This window comes from Manduca sexta, chromosome 12, assembly GCF_014839805.1.
Source record: "Manduca sexta isolate Smith_Timp_Sample1 chromosome 12, JHU_Msex_v1.0, whole genome shotgun sequence".
In the NCBI taxonomy this organism is placed as follows: domain Eukaryota; kingdom Metazoa; phylum Arthropoda; class Insecta; order Lepidoptera; family Sphingidae; genus Manduca; species Manduca sexta.
Window position 1 is genome coordinate 13,420,554 of NC_051126.1, and position 23,395 is coordinate 13,443,948.

The 23,395-nt window shown below is 34.5% G+C and overlaps 2 protein-coding genes across 2 annotated transcripts; one reads left to right on the forward strand and one right to left on the reverse strand.

Annotated features, from left to right (window-relative positions):
- Nucleotides 1–3,427: 3,427 nt before the first annotated feature.
- Nucleotides 3,428–18,784, forward strand: LOC115451692 (casein kinase I). Its single transcript, XM_030180065.2, has 7 exons — nucleotides 3,428–3,814; nucleotides 4,561–4,671; nucleotides 8,897–9,089; nucleotides 13,619–13,761; nucleotides 14,158–14,360; nucleotides 14,738–14,897; nucleotides 15,150–18,784. The coding sequence occupies exons 1-7, from the start codon at nucleotides 3,739–3,741 to the stop codon at nucleotides 15,275–15,277; spliced, it is 1,014 nt and encodes a 337-aa protein (XP_030035925.1). The 5' UTR covers nucleotides 3,428–3,738; the 3' UTR covers nucleotides 15,278–18,784.
- LOC115451823 (L-xylulose reductase) lies at nucleotides 18,776–22,508 on the reverse strand. Its single transcript, XM_030180206.2, has 5 exons — nucleotides 22,364–22,508; nucleotides 21,351–21,603; nucleotides 20,905–21,019; nucleotides 20,065–20,267; nucleotides 18,776–18,922 (listed from the first exon to the last, which is right to left on the reverse strand). Exons 1-5 carry the CDS (start codon nucleotides 22,413–22,415, stop codon nucleotides 18,811–18,813), a joined length of 735 nt encoding a protein of 244 aa, XP_030036066.1. The 5' UTR covers nucleotides 22,416–22,508; the 3' UTR covers nucleotides 18,776–18,810.
- Between the last annotated feature and the right edge of the window lie 887 nt (nucleotides 22,509–23,395).

Sequence of the window (23,395 nt, forward strand, 5' to 3'; positions counted from 1 at the left end):
GACGGTCTTTTACTCTTTTAAAAGTGTATTCGATTTTCAATTTTCGAAATAGTTTATAAAGATGTTCTTTGAAGTAAGTTTACTAACCAACCCATAAGTATATATTTGAAGATAAATAAAGTATAATAAAAGATAAAGATCTGGAAAGGATAATAGTGTCAAAGGGTACTAAGTGTTGATGTCGTGTAGTATGAATCCGAGTAGTTTTGTAGCAATGTTACTCAAGTGAGTAACATCCCCTTTTATCGATAGAAGTATCGACTGCAAATGTTACTCTATTTAACTTTAAACCACAATGGCAGTAATATATAATAGATCGGTTAATTAAAGCTGGCGCGTTCACAGCACGCACCCTAATACAATTATACACAGTATTAAAAAAACATTATAATTGCAGGGACGGATATATAAGATGCAAGAAAGCATTACAGTACATTTTTTTACTCTATTGATGCGTGACATATGTTTGTTCATAGACAATACATGGGTACAACTCGTGAATATGTTGTATGCGCCAGCTTTCGGCAATCGACCCATTATTAAAAATATGCATCAGGGTCAATTTTTTATCAGGTCAATTATTTACAAACTGTGAATTCTTTTGGTCTTGCACCATACTTTGATATGTGTACTTAATTGATATTTTCGAAAATGGAAAATGTGCGATTTTATTATATGTATATAGATTGGATACTGTCAAATGGAATGTTTGGAATTGATCATCTTCCGTTGGGTTGTGAAATGTAAGCGTCTTAAGAAAAATAAATTCAAAATTGAGCTTTCCAGTTCGGATCGGATGCAGTGTATAAAAAATAATAAATGTCTATAACATGACAGACAAGATTACCTATGTACCATAGCTCACCAGCTGTTACATTACTGGAGAAGATACTTTAATTATTCCACATAGCACAATGCATATTAGGTTAACAGACTTGCCTTCTACTAGATCGACACAGCCATGATTAAAATAAAATAAAATAAAATGTTTTTGAAAATAGGACACTGATTTGAAATTCAAGTCTCGAAATAATGATTTGAAATTATGAAGATCCTCTATGCTTTATAATTAAGCCTACTTCAAAATATTCTATTTTCAAATTTTCGTGTGACTGTGACGATTTAGCAACAAAGCAATTTTGCATCAATCTTGGACAAAGGGTTTTGTTACATTAGTGGTCAGTCGAGTCAGATTTATCAGGTCATTAGTCTATGGCTTTCTGATTTGCGCCATTAACAACCGAGACCGACGGCTTTAAGTGCTCTCCGAGACACAGGGGGACTTTGATTTTGGTATTTTTATCCATTACTTCTTTTTTGGGTCCAAGAACCCACGTGATTTAAAAAATATTACGAAGAATGTTACCATTTTCGTCATAAATCCCTCGAAGTCCATATTTTAAGAAATCTCAATTAAAGTTACCATTTTATTTTTTTTAAGTTTAGTTATAAGAATTCCACCTACTTATAAAATAGATATAGATTTTGAAATTTTAAAAATAATTATAATTGCTTGTATTTATCCAAATAAGCATTTTTGTTTTGCAAATGTTATAACATAAATTATCTGTGAAATCATTTAAATGCTTTTATAAGTTGTAAAATTGCGAAATATTATAATATAATGTAGATATGATGCAATTATACTTGTCAAACATGCATTTTGTGTTTGTAATTTTTTAATTTCAATTCCCGTCTGTATACATACCTGTAGTCTACCATTGTCTTCCACTTAACAACGGAATACACCGCAGCAACAATTTGAAGGGCATTGTAGTCAGAATAATTATTTACCTCCTGAATGGTGATTCATCTTATTTATCCCAGAATGTCAAGCGCCTTGCTTTAAGTGCCACACAGTATTTTTTTAATACCAAGATATAGGTTGTAGCATTATAACAGTATCTTTGATTGATATAAAAATTAAAGACTTAGGGTATCTTCGTTTCCCGTTGGTATACTGTCTGTTAAATTCGGTCCTACGAACCGAGATTTTTAAGGGAAGCTTAATTAAATTAAAGATATGGACAATTTCTTTAATAGTACCGTCAACCGCCTTAAAATTTCAAAGAATTCGAAAGTTTTGGACCTTGTCATAAAATTAAAATATATAATCGCTTTTTGTAGCGGTTCATATGTGTATCGTGTGTAAATAAAGTTCAATCCTTTTATAATATTTAGTTATTTTTGATAATTATGTAATGATATTTAAAAGAAGGTAAAGATTTTGTGAAATCGTTAATTGTTATAGTGTAAAAATTTGTCGTTTCAATCTTTTAGGAGGTGTAATATTTATATTTTCCAAAAATATCTGAGGCTGTCAAAAAGTAAAAAATAAGAATACCAAAATGTCAATAATATAAAACATATACTTTCCAAATAAACATTGTTACTCCTCCCTGCATAACAGAAATATGCTGCGGAATGAGAGGTCCTAGGTTCAAAACCAGGTCGAGCAATAATTTACGTAGGATTTTCTAGGACGGTTTCTCCAGTAAGTACTGAATCTCTTATAATGAGATAAGCGTAGGCGGAAAATAAGAAAATAAACATTAAGTAAGAAGTAAGTATAACATTAAATGAACTAATGACATAAAACGTAGTGATTATATTCTCTTTGTAATGACATAGGTTTGGATAATATGATAGACGACGTAAAAAAATTATACGTGTTACCAACATAATGCCAGTAAAATTAAGTTGCCAAATAATCTAAATTGTAGGCTGGTTTCCAAAACATTGGCAAACATTGGACGCGCGAAAAAATTGCGATTGACGCGTCAAAGGACTAATTTTTTATCGCATTTGTCGTTGGGTGGGAGAAGGGGGAGGAGGTTCTGTGTGCGACACTGATTTCTTTGTATGACGTTTGTTTCCTCGTGCCTTGGGGTCAATGGTGCGACGGATTGTCTATTTCTATATTCTAGTAAGAAACCGAAAAATACATCTAAATAGGGTAAAATCTGTATAAATGTAGATATATCAGTATAATGCTTGGGGGCGCAAATATTGAGATTTTATTTCCACCTCAGGCGGCATCTTACATTATGCCTTTGCGTAAACAAGAAAATCGATGAACACGCCTCTTGCAAACATAATATTATTTTAGGTCGAATTCATAAAATTCTAAAAATAATACGCAATTTATATAGTAGTCTACTTGGTTTATTGTATGTTTTTTTTAAGATTTAACACATACCATTGATACACATTTTTATATATATATATATATATATAAAAATGTGTATCAATGTGTATCAATGTATATATATATATATATATATATATATATATATATATATATATATATATATAGTAAGTAATTTAAAAAATTAAGTGCCTAGAAATAATCATACGCCTGTGTAGCAGTGCTATTATAACAAGTATTGTCTATAGTAAATTGTGAGTGTTGCCAACTAAAAAGGTTCAGAATTTTTATCTATTGCTAGCTCCTGCTGTTTCGACAAATTACAAAAATATTCATATGCGTGTAGTTAGAAAAAGCAATTTGCAAGTTATTTTATGTAAAAAAGAGTAACTTTATGAAACTATTTATTGAGTTCACAAGTAACAAAGTATCTGAAGTGAACAAAAGTTATTATTTGTAACAAGTTCCACCCAAGATTGCTTACTTTTTAACTCTCAAATACATTTGTGCGTCTATCGCAATATGGCCGTCTTGTAATGATTTGGTGGTCCGCGATATTATTTTGATTTCATCTCGCACTAAATAGCATAATGGAACTCCGTGTCGGTAATAAATACCGACTGGGTCGCAAAATTGGCTCCGGATCATTTGGAGATATTTATCTGGGTAAGTAACCAGAACAATAATTGTAAACAAAGAAAAATGGTCACTTGTAGGCCAGCTGAAGTTTTTTTTCGTTTCGAAATAGTTCTCGGGTTTGTCATGAGTGTGCAGTGTTGTATTTAAACAAGATTCTATATGAGTGTTGTTGATGGTGAAGCGTTTATGTGTGTTTTATATAATTGGTGTTGAGATTAGTCACTATAAGATACATGTGGTTATCAATTCACGAATAGGTCGTGGTGTCTGTGTTTCCTTCGTGACGTGACCACAAGTCGCTTGTATTGTGTTAGACAGTGTACACTGCGTGCGAAATAATCACTCAAAGTTACAATATTCTCGCTAACAATTGCCTACAATGTCAAATTGGTGCTTGTTGTAAAATTATTTACTTGTACCATAATTATTATTAATCGAAAGCAAATACTTTTATGGATCTGATATGAAATAGTAACCTTTATTTATTGTCCAATGATTTCCTTGATCTTTATTGATTTAAAACATGGATGAAATTCCCATATGCCTTCATAAATCCATGTTTTTGATACACCCAATAATTGTTAAGTTTCATTGATTCTAATGGAAATATCCTTTGGTTTAAAATAACACCTATGTTACAATGTCAATGAAGAAAAATCAAACTGTTCCTTAAAAACTGTATACAAAATTTGTGTATAACAACATTTAATACAAATTTTATAGTCAATAAATACAAAGCAGTATCATGTTAATAATAATGTTGTTTATTCCAGGAACAAACATAGTGACCAGAGAGGAGGTAGCTATAAAATTAGAATGTATCAAGACAAGACATCCACAATTACATATAGAGAGCAAATTTTACAAACTGATGCAAGGTGGAGGTGAGTGTATTGACCTACAGATAAATTGATGATTTCTATGAAAAATTCCAATTTTTATTGATTGCAAAAATTCATCAATCAGATTAAATATTTTTACATGCCTTCAAATAACATATTTTATTTATTCATTTATTTTGGGATGACAGACAGCTGCATAATTAAATTTATGAATGGTTATAACTGTATCAACATATTAATGTATTTTGATTAGTTTATTGTTAGAATTATATCAAAAATTAAGATTGACATTATTTATTGAACTTGGCTTGAAGAAAACTGATTTAGGTTATTAAGTACACATTTATATTGTTAAAACTGTGTGGATTTAACAGACTAATCAGTAACATGATAATAAAATGATAGATTTTAGTAATGCTCATACAAAATGTTAATTTGTTGAGTTTCTAGTTACTGAAGTTTTTGTAATCTTAGATAAAGTATAAAGATTCTCACAAGAAATATGTAGAAAAGCAAAACATAAAACTAAACAGAATAACTTAACAATACAATCACCTTGGATATAGTGTGTTTTTTTGTTTCAAAATTTTGTGTGTTTGGCTTTGTCAAGTTTTTTCTCACTAATAAGACTTTAATTCTAATATTGACTATTCTATAATTGTTAGACTATGTTCTCCAGTGAAATACATTTATAGATTATCAGGTTTTGTAAAAAAATAAGATATTACAAAGAGAGATTAAGTTTCAATGTTTTTTTTCTTCGTCTGTAACCAATTAAACTGCATAATATGACCCCATAATGTAATTGCTTGGTCTAAAAATGTTATATATTTTTATAAATTTATAAACATATTTCATTGTCTTGGTGAGATTTTTGCCCATACTGTGACTTTCCCTCTACACATTGTGGAATATAAATTGTTTGGGACATATGAGTGTCGTTGTTGCACCTGTGTCCATGCAATACAGGCGCAATGGTATGTACATATATTGTCACCCATATACTTTTACAAAAAGCCTGAATTGGTCTTTTTGATTCCAAAAATGACATGAAAATATACTTTAACGTTAAGCTGGTTATTTACCATTAGTTTGGCTAAGTTTGTTCAGTTTAACTTGTATGGTCGAGGAAATTTTTCAAACTTGTATATGCAGACATCATAAGATGTAAAATAAGTTGTGTACTAAATGTAAGATTAACTTAACTAATATTATTTATTTCTTGATTTTGGAATGGAAAATAATGTAGTTATAAGCCTGTAATGAAATTGTAAATTTTGGTGCATTGCAGACCCCATAAAACAAAAACAAGTGGTTAGGGCGGAGGTAGTGGATTATTATTAATTTTCTTTGTTTCACAACAATCTGAAACTTTTATGAGCTAATGAAGATGTGTGATTAAAAATTTAGCATAAATTTTTAATGTTTTTTTTTGCTCAAATAGAGGACATAATTGTGTCGATTGACAAGGGATACAATCTCTTGTTAGTTAACACTATCGGGACTTCACTCTACCCACCATTAGTTGCAGTGCGGTAATATTGCCATGCCTGTCTAAAACAATAAAGAAAAGTGACTAAAGATAACTGTTAAATATGAATAGTATATTCCTGTATTGCCAGTGGTAGGTGCAAGGAAATAATATTGTATATTTTATATTTGACTAGATATTGAGCACTGAAACACCTGTATAAAGCTAGTTCTAATGAGTCAAATTCTGGTAGCTAAGTTCTACATGTAATATTAGATGCTGGCGTCAGTCTTGCAACCTTTTAAGGACTTATCTCCTATAATTACTCAGCATTACATTATTTTTCCTTCACTGTAGTGATTTTTTGTGCAAAGATTAAAAAAAGTTTGTATTTATGTATGATAGTTGATATCTATACATATAAAACAAAGTCCCCAAAAGGTGTTTGTATGTGATCGATTTTCTCCAAATCCACTGAACGGATTTTTGTACGATTTTTGCTGAAATATAGTGAAATTGTTAAGGAAGGTTTAGGTTTTAGTACATAACGGTTTTATGTAAATTGACTAAAAAATAATGAACACTATTGAAAAGGTCGCGCGGTTGTAAAAAATCTCGGGAGTCGGTATGTACACAAAAAAAACATTGTGACACACTGATTTCCAAGCGGGCGAAGCCGCGGGCAAAGCTAGTACAACATTATAAAAGTTATAGCGCATTTCTTGTACTTATGTGTGATACGTAAATGTATGCAGACAGAATAATGTTAGCGTTTATGTTTCCATGTGTATCAATCTGTGTCATTTAAATAATAATTATGAATTTATTAATATTCACTACACATGGTGTATTATATGAGTATGCATCATGCTTTGATATGAAGTAGCTCGTTTACTGCGCAAATTTCTAGTAGAACTGGTCAAAAAGTGTAATGAAAAGGAAGAATACTGTAAAATGATAGTTGCATTCTAAATAAAATATATGTGGAAAGTTACTCCTAAAAACTCAAAAACACCATATCTTATACTTAAATTACCCCAGACACTAGCTGAAGATCAATTAGTAATTTGTAGAGTCCCATAATGTACAGTAATAACATAGGTCACTACTTAGTGCCAAGAATACACAATGTGGTGTTCTTACAAACAAACAGACATATTTCCCACTATTAAGTGAATATAAGTTACATATTCTTATTATTTAGTATACATGTAGAGAACTTTTATGTTTACCTTATTTACTGAGCGTTTTTTTTAATAATATAACTAAGCTAACAATTGACTTTTCTTATCACTGAGTGATCTGTCCCAGTGAAATAAATTTCAAAATCAGTTTAGTAGTTCCTGAGATTAGCGCGTTCAAATAAGCAAACTGTTTGACGTTATACATTCCTTTAGATTTTTATATTTGTAAATGTTTTAGAAGATAATTAACATGTCATCTCAAAACTGTTTCCTATGTACCTTCTTTCCAAAAATTATAGTATGTTATATATGCATTTTTTTAATGCCCTACTACTTGTACAATACAAATACTTTTTATTTTGATTTCCTTAAGGTTTCAATTTTAATATATCACAAAGAAAAACCCATTTAATAAATAATTAATAATTGTAACAACTAAATAATTATTTTATAATGATTACTGCAAAATTATGACAATTTCAACGGATTATAAACATTAATTACAACCAAATAAGATTTAAAATGATCAATCATGAACATTGCTCTTCAGTGCACATTTCCGTACTGTCATTGCGCGTAAGTCTTTAATTAACAAGGAAGCTGGTTAATTAACGCGATTATTTCAGTTAGTCGAGTTAAGATTAGTGTTCGTGTGAGGTTGAATAACCAGTTGCTTAGGTCGTAAGGTGATGGCTGTATGTTAAGTGTATATATCTATGTTATCTTGCCACTGCTTCCACTGAGTACATTTGAGTACACAGTCCAAATGTAGTGTTGATCAATGAAATACCACATCTTTCAATATTTGTTAAAATTATGGCAGTCCAGAGTGACTAAGGGTTCATAACAAGTGTCTCCTATCCAAGTTATGGTTGCAAACAAGCAAATTCAATTAATAAGTACTTTGATTTACTTTATATAAATTGTTCACCATTCTCTTAAGTCCATTATCTCTGGACCATAACATATCACAGAATTGACAACAAAGACAGATTTTCTTTATGTATCTGGTTGTGGAGTCCCAAAGTCGATTTAAATTAATGTAAATTAAAACATAGTATAGTTTTCCTTTATTTTGATAATTTATTCAAAGTATTACAATGTTTTATTGTCCGAAGTGATAAGATTATAGGGGAGGTCCATGTCTAAGATATTGTATTATTTATGGTTCTACGTGTGACACATAGAAGTATATTTCAAATTGATTTTATAGATATTTTAGCACAGTCCTTTGATAATGGGGTAATTATTGATAAATATAAATGAAGTAGTATTTTTCTTAACGTCCCACTCCTGAACATGGTCTATGCATTTCTTTATGTTTTTGGTAATATTGTTGGTATGATACAAGAAATTGAAACTACTGCTTCTAATTAAAAAAAAAAACAAAGCAAATCACAGTTATTATTTTTCATTTATTTGAAATAAGAAACAATTTAGCAAAATTTTTGCGAGATACAATATTTCTAATCTAAGCGTCATCTCTTGGAGACTGAAATCTGGAACAGAAACTGGGCCAAAGAAGCGACAAACAATAATATTGTTTTTTGTTTATCACTGAATAAAATATAATAGCCCTTTATTAATGAAAAATTGTCTGAATGTGTTCTAGTGGGCATCCCGGCAATAAAATGGTGCGGCTCGGAAGGCGACTACAATGTTATGGTGATGGAACTGCTCGGCCCCTCTCTGGAGGACCTGTTCAACTTCTGCTCGCGCCGCTTCTCTCTCAAGACTGTGCTGCTCCTCGCTGACCAGTTGATTTCGCGCATCGAGGACATACATTACAGAAATTTCATCCATAGGTATGTCGTCATTTTAAAGATTTTATAAAAATATATTTATCCGTTTATGTTACGCACTTTATGGGCACACAGAAGCAAAGTGGTATAAGTATGCTGGTTGCAGAATATGTTTTATATCCACCTGGATAGCGACCACCGTACACAAGGTGTTAAAACCCGCCATAGTGGCCCACGTAAGTGTGTCGCGTTCCGGGATCATTCTGTATATATCTGGTTCCGGCAAGCCGGCATAATTGTGTCGACTGCCGAGTGGTAAACAACTCTCGTCAATCGACATTCTATTAGACCACTATTCAGTTACCATCAGATGCAGTAGGATCACATGTACGTATACACAAATATATATCGTTATTTTAAAAACATATATCTTTATTTTTATATTATAATATGATGTGATTGTATAGTTACCATTTCCGTTGTCTTCGTTTTTAAGTTATGAATATGACGACTACACGCAGTTAGATAGGAATGGTTCTAAATTCTCAAAATATTTGCATTATTACAGTAAGGCGGTTCGAGTTCTCGTTGCTTTAATTTTTTTGGTAGTACGCATTTTCATTTTCTATACCGGTAGTATTAAAAAAAAAGAATACAATAGTTTCCAATGGATGTTTTTTCACAATTTTTAAATATAGTCATCAATTATTATTAACTTTCTATTACTAAATGATTGCATCAATGACACAGCAAAATTATCTAATTAAAATAACTCAAATTTATAGCGCATTATTTTAGTAATTTACAAGGCAAGATATTGACATCTATACTTATTGGATCTTATCAAATATTTATCACAGGAAATTATCTATTAACGACGTGATAATTCTAATAGAAACATAATAATCAATTTTGCAGAATATTGCACAAATACATACAATATATTCTTTAAGGCTGTCGTAAATTCTAATTTCTTGTGAAAAGCAAAATATTTTAAAATAATTTAGGTCTTTGTTGATTTAGCAATTTCAACCGTGATGTGTTCATCGTATATTAAAAAAAATATATAATCCCAATTATCAAAAACTATGCACACGATTAAAGCGTAGAAATCACGCGTGTTAGTTTCATGTTGCGTATAAAACGCCCATCTGTACACGCCCTTAATACCTATAAAATATGTTTTATAATCCAAAAACTTTCCCTCTGCTATCTTTGACCATCTTGGCCGTGCAAGTCACGTTTTAGCCGTAATATGTGTTATAGCTGTTCTAAGCACTGACGCTCGCGATCCATCCCTAACGTCACGCAGTTTATCGTCAAGTAAGGGTCATCGGATCGTAAATAAAACATGCAGATAATGTCAAGCGTGTTGTGTTATCAGTCGCTAAGTTTGTTACGCCATGCACTATTGTTGTGTTGAGGTAGTCCTTATACATAGTACAAATTAGTGAAAATAAGATTATTTTATTGAAATAAAGCTATTTGCACAGTGCGGGTGGAGTCCGTCCCGTGACCATGAAGGTTGCAAAGTCTTTGAAACTTCGAGAAAAAATAATAATATAAATAATCGCGATAATAATCCGCAAATAGTTTTATTTAAATGAAATGAAATGATTTATTTAAACCCGTAAAATGTTATACATTATTTAGATTCCGTCAATATTAACTCTACCACCAGTTCGTATAGCAGTTCTCACCAGAGAAGAACGGGCAGGAAACTCTGGTGTTGCTCTTTTCAAAATCAGTTTTAGGTATAGCCATGTACATGATAAAAAGAAGAAAAAAAGCCCGCATGAGAGTTTATTCCCGTTTATTAAATGTTGTGTATATTCCGAAATAAATCCATATACGTACTTCTGTTTGATATACATTCACAGCTGGTCCATTGAACTGATTTCGATGAAATTTGGTATGGAGATTCTTTGAGACCCCGGGAACGATATAGACTACTATTATCCCGGGAAAATATATCGCGGGACTTTTACCCCTGAAAAAAAATTAGGAGCTACATCTAATAGTTATAAGTTGATCCCTGGCATGATTTCTGCGGAATTTCATGTAAATGCTTATTGAAAAAATAGTCGTGGTTAGTATTCACATGAAGACGGCAATGATTTCTAATAGATCGACTACTAATACATTGGGAATAGGCCATGGAGATGTCGAATAGCACTACAAGCCATAGGAAAAGGAAGTAAAGAGGTTGATTATAGAATGAATCTCTGTTACTCCCTTTGATATATGTTTATTGTCGACTGAGTCTAAAAGCAGTATACTTACATTAAAAATCAAATAATTTCTTGGTTAGACAAATATTTAAATCAAAGAAAACGTATAAAAAGACAATCGTCATAGGAGAATTTAGAGACTAGTCCCTTGAGTAGACTTGATTTTACTCTTACCTATGTACAAACATCCATTGTACGTTTTTAAAGTAAAACTCGAGTCCCTGGACAATTGGATACTAAATACGTTATATTTCTGCTCAGTCTAATACAAACACTAATTGACTTATTATCCATTTATTACTCTATTTTAACAGCAGCATTCAAATAATCCACATGCGGAAATAAAACGTAAAATAGATATTTTGTTTTCTTACAAAAGTACTGATAACGAACAAACAAGACATGTAAGATATCCAAATCAATTAATGTGAGATCGTTAACACAATGAACTACACGGAAATCAATTTGTTGATTATGCTTCACACACTCAAGTAGGGTTTTATTGTGAAGCATTTTGTTGTAAAGGACATGTCCAAAAACGGTTTCCTTTTTCAACAGAATTTCTAAACAAAATAATTTCTATTTCTTTAGATAGGATTCTTCAAACAAGCCTATTAAAATAAATCATTTAATTTTAAAAACCTTTTTTTAGATTTTTGTATTTTTATTTTATCTGAAATACACGCTTTCGAATAATAATGTTGCTACATTGGAACGCACTCCCACAGAAGTAGTTATCAAAAATCTAGTTTATTTATCTCTGGGAATAACGGCGAATGACAATAACTGACAACTACTTATGAAAAAAGAAAATCATGGTAGTTATTTTCATGAGTTACTCCGACGCTATATTTTTGTCTTATTTTATAAAGAAAATATTCTTTTAATGATTCCAATCTCCATATTTTTGCCACTTTTTATCCAATAAGTTTAAGGTTGGTTGAAATTTATTCGAAATAAAGAACCCTCAGCGCCCATACAAAAAGCGGACATGTCCTTTTAATATTTAATTTGTACTCTTATAGAATTGTTTGGCTAGTTAGTCAGTAAAGCTCTTCAGATATTGTTTTTATTTTTATGGTTCTGGATACCAGTGTTTTAATGATGATAATAAGACGTATCTTTATTTTAACAAATCCATAAATATCTCAAAGATTTATGAAGTAAACAACCATTGGTTATCGTTTTTATAGTAAAGTTAATTAATTTGTACTTTATATAAAATCAGCGGCGATAGCCTAGTTGGGTGTGGAACGGACTGCCAAGACTAATGTCCGCAGGTTCAAATCCCAAGGGCACACACCTGTGACTTTTCTAAAAAATCATGTGTTTATTCTTTGTGAATTTATCGTTCGCTTTAACGGTGAAGGAAAACATCGTGAGGAAACCTGCACATCTGAGAAGTTCTCTATAGGAATTTCGAAGGTGTGTGAAGTCTACCAATCCGCACTAGGCCAGCGTGGTGGACTAAGGCCTAATCCCTCTCAGTAGTAGAGGAGGCCCGTGCTCAGCAGTGGGCAAGTATATAATACAGGGCTGATATTATTATTATTATTATTATTATATACAATAGTATAGAGTGAAATTTAATATATATAGTAAGGTTGACACACAGTCAGACAAGCGCATTAGGTTCGTAGAAACGTTAATTAAGAGTTATATCTGTACGCGGGGTCGTATCGCGGGCCTGCAGATAACCAAATTACCTGTTTACATAGATAACTCTATAGATTTGTTATCGTTCTTATTTCTCTACTATACAACCGTGTTTGTTATTAATTTAATAATGTATGTCCAGTATGTGGATTTTAATGAATTTGTATGAGTTTTGTATGTAAGTTTTGCGAATTGTATTGATGTTGCTCATAATTGATCCGTCGACGTGAATGTATTGCATTCACGTCTTATTGCTGGAATATTTTTCAGAATGGAGAATTAGTAATCTTCCCTGGTGGTAGGACTCTCATATGTGAGAGTCCGCCTGTGTAGGTACCACCGCAATGTCTATTTCTGCCACCAAGCAGCAGTGTGTAGTCACTGTTGTGTTTTGGTTTGATGGACATTGTAGCCAGTGTTAACTACTGGACATAATAAGACTTAACATCTCATGTCTCAGGATGGCGAGCGCAGTGGAATACCAAACAATACTTTGTAATTTAAGATGTTGGATGGTGTTTCTACTGATTATGGGCGGTCGTATAGCTTACCATCAGGTGAACGGCAAGCTCATCTTGTCATTCAAAGCAATAAAAAAAACTAAAATTATACTATCTAAAAACTATATTTTATAACTGAGTCTCTTTATAATATTTGTAAACACATTTTCTTTTATTCAAGACACGTATTTGTTTCCCTTTACAGAGATATCAAGCCGGACAACTTCCTAATGGGCCTAGGTAAAAAAGGAAATTTAGTGTACATAATAGATTTTGGTTTAGCAAAGAAGTACAAAGACCCGCGCACACTGCAGCACATCCCGTACAGAGAAAACAAGAATTTGACTGGTGAGTGATACAAATATACAATATAATGCATGTAAAATTTTTTTTTTAAAGATTAATTTTTGCCAACAACTGAGGGTGTTTTTTGATAACATTTAAAATTTATCTGTGTATTCTAAACTATAATGGGTTCTTAGGACTTCAGAATGCTCTATAGTCGTTGGCAACAATTTCCATTAAACAGTTCATTACATTCCTTGAACAAAAATATACACATAGCTTATCTATCTAGACTTTCGCATAGGAAAGAGTAACCACCTAGATTTTATAAAACAAGTAAAAATAGTCTCAACAACCAAGGTGTATGGTTGACTTTCTTCTACAGAAGTTTACCTGCTCCGACAGGCATGTGAAAATATGTCATAATACCCAGGTAACAGAGTCGGTAATGTGTTGCAGGCACCGCCCGGTACGCGTCTATAAACACTCACCTGGGCATAGAGCAGTCGCGACGCGACGACCTGGAGTCGCTCGGGTACGTGCTGATGTACTTCAACCGCGGCTCGCTGCCGTGGCAGGGGCTCAAGGCGGCCACCAAGCGGCAGAAGTACGAGAGAATATCCGAGAAGAAACTGTCCACACCGTTTGACGAACTTTGTAAAGTGAGTACAAATTGCTAATGTACTGGCTGGTCAAACTATGGTGAATGTAATTTTTTTTAAAAAATCCTAACTAAATTGCCTATCTAAATATGAGGAAATTTGTGCCAATATTGCTTGAACTCTGGGCCATGAAAAAATTTTGAACATTAGATGACTAAAAATATTAGAGGCCAATTACTCTTTATTGCCTCTGACACATTGTTTATGAGCACTGAAGTCAACTGATTGTTGACTTTTTGTTACTATTTTACTTTGGCATAGTTTCCTATGTGGACAGAGTAGTTTTATAATTAATTGAAATATCGTGTGCACATGCCTTTATTAAAATGTCATAAACATTTTATGTATCTTCTAACAATGTTGTAATAATTTTCCAGAACCACCCGATCGAGTTTCAACTATATCTGAAGTACTGCCGGCGGCTGCGCTTCGAGGAGCGGCCCGACTACAGCCACCTGCGCCAGCTGTTCCGCACGCTGTTCCTGCGGCAGGGCTTCACCTACGACTACGTGTTCGATTGGAACATGCTCAAATTCGGTATGTTTATATCTTACCCCACGATTGCCCTGATAAAGTTCACAGAGATTTACTGAATGTTATAATAACTCACTGATCGTGATGCCTCATTCACTTTAATGGTAACTTGAGACCACTTATTGCGTCATAGGCGTTATTCTAATCAGGCAGTAACGCAGGAAATGAGCGTAGTGTAAAATTGACGCATGAGCCGTGCAGTGAGTTTTGCTATTGGCTTTTGGAATGATTAATGCTGTCATGTGTTGTTTGCAGGCGGACAGCGCGGCAACTACCAGAGCTCCGGCAACGAGCGCACGCTGCGGCGCCACGAGCCCGCCGCCGAGCCCGACGCCGCGCCGCAGCCCGGCACCACCGTCGCCGCCGTCGCCGAGTGGCGGTGAGCCGCGCCGCGCCGCCCGCGCCGCCCGCCCCGCCCGCCCACTCCCACGCGCGTCACAGTACGGCCGCTCTAACGCGCCGCTCACGTCATGCGCCACGGTTACACACTGCGCGGCCGCGTCAACAGTTACTGTGGGCCAGTCCGTCAGTAGCTTGCACCTGAGATACTACATTTTTTGTTTACATTATTATATGACCGGTTCAGGCATGTCGAGCTACTGGCGTGCGAATCGACGGCAGTGACTATCCACTGTCAAACTTGACACCTCGCACTGTGTAACCAACACATCGATGATGAGCAGCGTCGCGATGTTTGACGAGGTGGAGCGTGACTAAGTGCGTACAAGGCGGGTGAAGTGCCTAACTTCAGACCGGCCCACTTAGATCGGTCGTACTGTACATATTGTTGTAAATTATTTCACCTAGGGTACGACACCTTGTACTTTATGCTCAGTTGTATTTAGAATATGTATCGTTGTTCTCGTGATGTCGATGGTGGATGGAATTAGTGAATAATTTGTAACAAAGTTGGCGGTTAATCGACCGGTTCTGTTTCAAATTAATATAACAGTGCGGTTTGTTGAGCTCGCATTGAACAAATCACGAGGGACTCGGAGTGTGAGTGACACCGACTGCCGCTTCAGGTGTGTGGCGAGACAGCTTCAGTATGTCGAGGCAGTGACGCAGTGCTTACGGTCTGACAGTGATGCAGTGCAAAGTGACGGAAACAGGTACAATTGGTTATAGTGCCGTTTTAAATCAGATAAAAAGTGTTACACACACAAATAATTGAAGTAATATTGTATTATATGCTCAGAACTTGGCTTTATATGTTGTATATTGTTTTGAAAATAGTTATTGGAAGCATCGAGTAAGAAGGAAAGCCAAAATGTCATTTTATAGTCTAATTGTATGAAGATTCACCGACCGATGTTGATTCGTTGGTCGGACGCTATACACAAGTTACTCTAATTCTACGCGTTTTCATAAAATGTGTAAGAATGCTCTATGTAGTGGAATTCATGTATTTGCAATTATAAATTACATAATTATTGTATTGATTTTGATTGTGCATAAGCAAATATTGCAATAACAGTATGATTTTAATAATACCGTCAGTTGGAATGTGCAATATAGTGATATAATTTATTATATAAATTCAATACCTACTATAGATTATTGGTTTACGAATCGTCTTCCAATTACGTTTCATATCTTCCTTGATTTTGAATTTTATGTTTCGAAGGTTTGACATTTCCACATTGCGCGCACTGCCATAGATTTACGAGATTTTGTGTTGTATTAGTCTTGATGTGATTAGATATAACTTAGATAGTGCATTACATTTATATTTAATGAAAATATTTCTATTTGCTTAATTATATGGTATTAACTATTGTATTTATATCAATCACATTTCACATCTGTAAATTAGTGTCGATAAGTTTCATTATAAACGACCTGAATATTAGACCCGAGTGGATGTCTCACTCGGATACAAATTGAATCGAAAATATTAATACATAAACATAATAATGTCGATAAGTGATACTCTAGAAAAAAATATCGACAATCGGGTGTAGAATCGGTGATCTCTAGTAACTTACCAAATTTTCAATATTCTCGGTTACCATGTATGAATGGTTATCAGCTTTTTTACAAGGCAAATGTATAGTAATACTAGATGTTGGCAATTGTGCGCTCTGCACGAGTCGATATCGATTGTCAACATTTAGAATTTTTAATTTGTCGCTATTGTATCGATTTGTCTATGGCCACGATCTATAGTCTATGATCTAGTGGTCATAGATACATGCTTTGAAACCACATGTATAAATATTGTAACAAGAGCGGATTCAGTGCGTGGGGTCTATGCCCCCGCTTGTTATTAGAGCACAGACAAGCTTTCAGGTTCCACTATGTTATATGTGTAAACATATTTACATATTGTGCATATCGAAGGCTTCACATTGTGCGTTTCCAAACTGGTTTTGAGACCATAAAGACCTTATTAGGTCCCTGAATATATGAAAGAATTATACAAACCATGCTTTATCTATGGTATATTGAGTTGTATCGCAATTCATTATTGTTATTGTAGTTTGTAATTAAATGTAAGGATATATTTATATGGCGACAGGCCTTTGTAACGATTAACAGAATTTATCCTCTTGTATTGACTGGATCCGCCCTTGTGTTGCTGTGGGGCTCGGGACGCGGGCGCGACACACGCGCGCCCAAATAATGTTCGCTGAATTTAAGTTGCATAGAATTAAATGGGCCTCGGTATACAAAGTATTGCGACGGCAATAGCCATGTCGAATGTCTATGACTAGCCGAGCTAGGACAGTGGTTTGACTTCCCTGTACAGGGTTTTGATTGGTCCCTAGGTCACGTGGTTTGTCTTCAGCCTTTTGATTGGTTCACCACAAGAGTAGCGAGATTCGGTTTCGACTCGCAATGATTATCGACAGTAGCTGTTGTTTGTTGGCAGATGCGAGTGTACCGCGGCCCCATATTGCATATTGTATGATATAGTATTACGCTGTGTAGCTGTTGTCAGGTACAGAATGCGTGGTGTTCATCGCTCGTTTATCTCTTAAATATGACTGAGAATTAGGTTCAATCTTATGTAAATATATCGAATTAGATTTGTTTTAAGGGATTTATATCGCAAAAGCTCTGAGTGTTTATATCCTGTTGTCAAGATAACGATAATGTAAGTTTTAGTTTAATTATACATACTAGTAGGGATTTATTTGAAATCGAGCATTTATATTCCAGCGAGGGTGTTGCGTGAGTGGACGCGGATCAGCGGCGAGCGTGTCATGTCGTTTTACGTTGACAATAATGTTGTGTTTGAAGCGAGCGGTTCGCTGGAGCGGTCGCGCCGCAGGACCGCCGCGCCGCCGCGCCGCCGACGGGTGCATCCCAAACGCTTCTCGCGAGTGAAGGTCGTGATTCGTGGCTTGCTCCTGTTTAGTGTACGCTCTGACCGAGAAAGACTATTGACTTAATTTTGTAAATAATACGTTTTAAGGTATATAGATAAGCGGACACACTGTTTTTTACAATATCCTAGGAGATCGAAATACATTCGTAACTGTTGTAGCGATAATGTGATTTGTATTGATTTGCCGTTCCGACCGCCTTCGGCCGGGGGGTCAGCCCCCCGACCCTACTCGTACGACGCCGGAGGGAATAAATTTAAATTTGTAGTGTTTAGGGTGGATAAGATATTTAGAGAGCGAGCGTGGAGTCTATTGCATATGATAATTAGAATTTGAAAGTTTTGTTCCCTCTGGGTGAATGCACGTAACACGAGACTAACCTTGTAGTTGTCTAAAGATGTATTTTATTTTACCTTGTCCTGTGGTATGTTCGTCTAAACGCATACGTTTTATGCTAGCCTATCTTAGCATAAGCATTATAAACAAATTGTTATGCTTGCATTGTTTTCATGTCCAGTATGTATAAATTCTTTTGGCACAATAAACCGATAAAACAATCATGTTGGTTTTATTTGGTGTAATGACTATGTGGCGAGGAAACCGCCGTCCACAGGGAGTTGGACGCCGGAGATCATGCTGGCCCCGTCGCCCAGCAGGAACAGGATGGCAGTCACCACTTCTTGCACTTCTCCGAATCTAAAAAGAAATAAAAAAATATTTATGCTCGTAACCTATAGGTGTTGCAAAGAGGGGTTCAATATGTGCGAGACATTCAAATGATAACACAAGTCGACAAAAAAAAAATTTTTTTTGTGTTTCTGTTCTAATGCTTGAATTCTGATTCCAAACATCGAAAAACACTCGGATATCCATTTTTAACTCTTAAAGTTTGCTTTTGTCTGATTTATGTTGATAAGGACGTTTTGAAGATTTTAAATGATTCTTATGAGCAATAGGCGGTAGCATTTTGATCATTTTAATTGCAAATTGTGAATAATGTCTGAACGGCAGTAGTGAGTGTTTACTAGTCTATTATTATTTAAAAAAAAGTATATTTGAGTTGTAACAACCGACTTTTATGTAGTACTTGGTTAAAAAATGGCACCAAGAAAGTGTAAACAGAATGTTGATTAATTCTGTTTTATTTGCGGTGAATTTATTAAATTAAGAACCAAAAAATGTGCTTTGGCAACGATTTTGATGCATTGCGAAGCCTATAAAGCTTATTATAACCTCAAAATACGGAATCAAGATAAGAAATGGGTGCCTCACTGTGCTTGTGTCAATTTCAAATTGGAAAATATAATGTGAAAGCGAAACCAATAGTAGAGCCGTAATATATATTGATGCTACCCTTCGCAATTTATTATTGTATAAAAATATATTATTTATGAAATGTCTTTGTCAATTAAATTTCAATTGGATGCAAACATTTGATTCATAACTACAATCAGCTGAGTAAATATGTCGAAGACCTTTATATAACAAATGAACTCATTGATGTATCTAGTCTACCACATAACTAAATAAAATCAATTATTCAAATCCTCTATACGTGTTAGGTTTAATTGAAACATTTTTATCTTTCTTAAAAGTTAAGTGCATTCCGTTTATTTCATTTTTGTGAAGATAAATTAAACTGGTAAGAACGCGAAAGTATAGGCGATTTGAAGTTTTAAATTCCTTCAGCTACTTATATGGGTAACTAATAACTATACCCAATATGTATAGTTAATTTATATTTTATTAGCTAAATTTACTAAACACAATTTCGCTCTAGCCAATACTTAAAATTTACGTTTAATTTTATGCATTATTTACAAGTTACATGTTAGTACCTTCCAAGAGGTATTTTTGAGAGCATTCCTTCCGACTTGGACGGCTCGGACCACACCTTCCGGCCCAGTTCCGTCATGATCACTGTGGGGTTGACAGAGTTCACACGAATACCATGCTCCCCGAGTTCTAAAGCCATCACCCTGGTCATAGCGTCCACTGCACCTTTTGACGCGCAATATACTACGTGGTCACGTAATGCCGCCTGAAATGTTTAAATTTGATTTTTTTATCTAAATAAGTACGTATTGTATTAAAAGTATAAATATTCTACTTGAGGAAGTAATGACAAAAATGTAAATCTGTAAAGTGTACTATACGTTAGGAAAGCATAATTCTTGTTTAGATTTTTTCTAAACAAGTAATTAATTTACACACTTTTCTATGAACTTTATTGCGTTAATATTTTTCTCTCAATATTTGGGGTGTGTAATAGTTAATCAATTCACTGGTGGTAGGTCTCTCATATGTGAGAGTCCGCCTGGGTAGGTATCACCGCAATGTCTATTTCTACCGTCAAGCAGTAGTGTAAGTATAGTCACTTCTGTGTTCCGGTTTAAAGGGCATTGTAGCCAGTGTAACTACTGGACATAAAACAACATCTCATGTCTCAGAATGGCGATCGCAGTGGAATACCAAATAATAATTTGCAATTCAAACTATTGAATAGTGTTTCTACTGTTTATAGGCGGTCGTATCGCTTACCATCAGGCGAACGGCAAACTCGTCTGGACATTCAAAACAATAAAAAAAAACCGGTGACTATAAAAAATCATGGAAGAAGATAGATAAGTACTTAATTTGTTATTTAAAAATAATGCCGGTATATGATTAGTGATTACCTTCGATGCTTGTGACGATATATTTACTATGGAGCCCTTTATATTATTTGCAATCATTTTTCTTGCGACAATTTGACTAACATTTAAGATAGCTTCAACGTTGACTGAAATTGTCCTGCAAATGATAAACACATGTTTTTTATAATGGTTGACTAAAGTAATAAGATTTAATGCTATTTGCTTGTTAGCAACACACAGCGGTGGGATCTACTAATCAAGGTTTGTTTTCCTTTGTTTGAAGAATTAAAACCTCGTAAAAAACTTCTATCATAACTTTTTGTGGTGTGTAACAAAGAAATAACTAAAAATGAAATAATAAAATATGATATTGTTATCACATTTAAAAAAAGAACCGGCGAGAATGGATATCTTTTAACAGTTTTTGACTTCGATTTAAATCGAAGATTGTAATTTACCTACTCCGGCTAAAATTACGCAATACTCACTCTCTGAAACTGGCACGATCACATTCTAAAAACGGTTCGACGATCGCAATTCCAGCGTTGTTTACTAATCCATCGAACACTCCGAGCGAGTCAATCACTTCCCTGGTTTTGTCCCAGTCGCGAAGGTCCACATATGCCACTTCAATGGTTGGGTATTCCTTTTTGAGTTTGTCTAGATTTTCTTTGTTATTTGAAACAGTTACAACGTTGGCGCCTTGTCGCCATAATTCCAAAACAGTGCCGCGTCCAATTCCTGTACATTTTTTATTATGAACTTAACAAATAAGCCCCAACCTTTAAGTGAGGCAGAGGGGTAACTAGTCCACTCATATTTCATCGAGCTAATTCGTGATGTGACAGGCGAAACTGTTGCCTTATCGGACATATTTTTTCCATATACGATTATTTTTTAAATAATAAACATTATCTTATGCGGGTCGTACACTAGCGGCATGATGATGCTGTTTTATCTCAATAATAAAGCAGAATATTTTTGTGTTTACTATCTCTTAATTGGTTAAATGGTTATGAAACAACCCATTGCGATCCTCAGGATGGAAATTAGTGTTATTTCGGTTTGAGATTTGATTTTGGGCCCTTATGGCTTGTCTGTGTCACAACATGTAGGTTGTCCATTAATTCCTTTTTGTGCGGGATATTAATTTTCTGCTCTACTTGTCTCTTTGTACCGAAAATACTCAAAGAAATTCTTAAAATGCATTTAAAAATTTATTAGCATTTAATTATCATGACAGAAGATAACAGTGTGTTCAACAAAAACTATCGTGACTATATTGCTACAATTCTTCAAGGGACTATAAGAGAACGTAAGACTAAACGAGACCGTGTGCAAAACAAAATAGCGATATTTTTCACACATTTTTTAGAATTTACTAAGTACGTACGTACTAAGTTACCTACATCTTCGCTTTAGGACTTAAGCTTATTCAATCAATCTAACGACTACTCATGACTAGTATAGGTACTTGTTACAACTCAAAATAAATGCCTACCTTGACATCCACCGGTCACTAAAATCTTCTTTCCTTTAAAGTATTTATCCATTTTAATTAAACTGTTTACACAAGGCGCACACGCGAACGAATGGATAACTAACTTATCATTAAAATGGTATCGCACATACCTAGAAGTTGCTAATGATAATATTATATTTGTGATAAAACAAAACAATATGACGTCGAAAAGCGAATAATTTACCGTCACGCACGGGTTTGTTTCAGTCACAATTAATACTTGATTTCAAGGATTCTTGTGAGGACGATCAAGTAAGAACTTTAGCTGTCAATAGCCGGTATCTATATTAAATAGATGTGGTTTATTTTATAATGATCATGGTCCCATTTTCCATAGGCTATGAATTTTCAAAATCCTTTCTTGAAGCTCTGGTACGGTACCTATGTATGTTGGAAACTGGACAAAATTTCATGCTTGTAGAGCTGTTGGTTTAGGCTCTGCGCTGTCCGACACTGTTAAGAATTATTTAGCAACAAGATGCACGGGAGTCGAGCTCCTAATCTAAAAAAACACTTGGGACAGTGGAGTATTTTTTTAATGGGTGTCGGACCCCGTAGTCAATACCGGGGGAAACCTGCGAATGGGATACTGGAATCCCCCGGCTTAGCGTCTGCAGGGTCTTGAAGCAAAGTTCAAAGGCGATAGCTGGGAAGTGCGGGAAAATGAGAAGGAACCCTCAGAATGGGAGTAGGGATGTAGGCCAGGAAATGTTCGCGAGCTCTCACAAGCCTCAATGTAAATTGGCAACCATGTGGTATACACACTTAACGGTGTGCCTAGGGCTGCGAGAAATGTCCCCTCGTGCATGGGCGTGCATTTGGTGAGGAGGCCGAATAGAATAGGCCGGTAGAATAGACTAGACATTGTCTAACGCAGCTATACCTGTGGTCTAACGAACTTTTATAGGCAACACTACTTCAAAAATCTTGAACTAAAGAACTTTACTAAAAATATATGTCCACACTCAAGTTGGTAAATTTGGCTCGAGGCACCATACTTTGTGGCCCGTA

Coding starts and splice junctions, on each gene's coding strand:
- LOC115451692 (XM_030180065.2), top strand. CDS start 3,739: ATGGAACTCCGTGTCGGTAATAAATACCGACTGGGTCGCAAAATTGGC. Junction 14,361..14,737: donor CGTTTGACGAACTTTGTAAA/GTGAGTACAAAT, acceptor ATAATTTTCCAG/AACCACCCGATCGAGTTTCA. Junction 14,898..15,149: donor TTGGAACATGCTCAAATTCG/GTATGTTTATAT, acceptor TGTTGTTTGCAG/GCGGACAGCGCGGCAACTAC.
- LOC115451823 (XM_030180206.2), bottom strand. CDS start 22,415: ATGGATAAATACTTTAAAGGAAAGAAGATTTTAGTGACCGGTGGATGT. Junction 21,604..22,363: donor AGTGACCGGTGGATGTCAAG/GTAGGCATTTAT, acceptor AAAAATGTACAG/GAATTGGACGCGGCACTGTT. Junction 20,268..20,904: donor TATCGTCACAAGCATCGAAG/GTAATCACTAAT, acceptor TAAACATTTCAG/GCGGCATTACGTGACCACGT.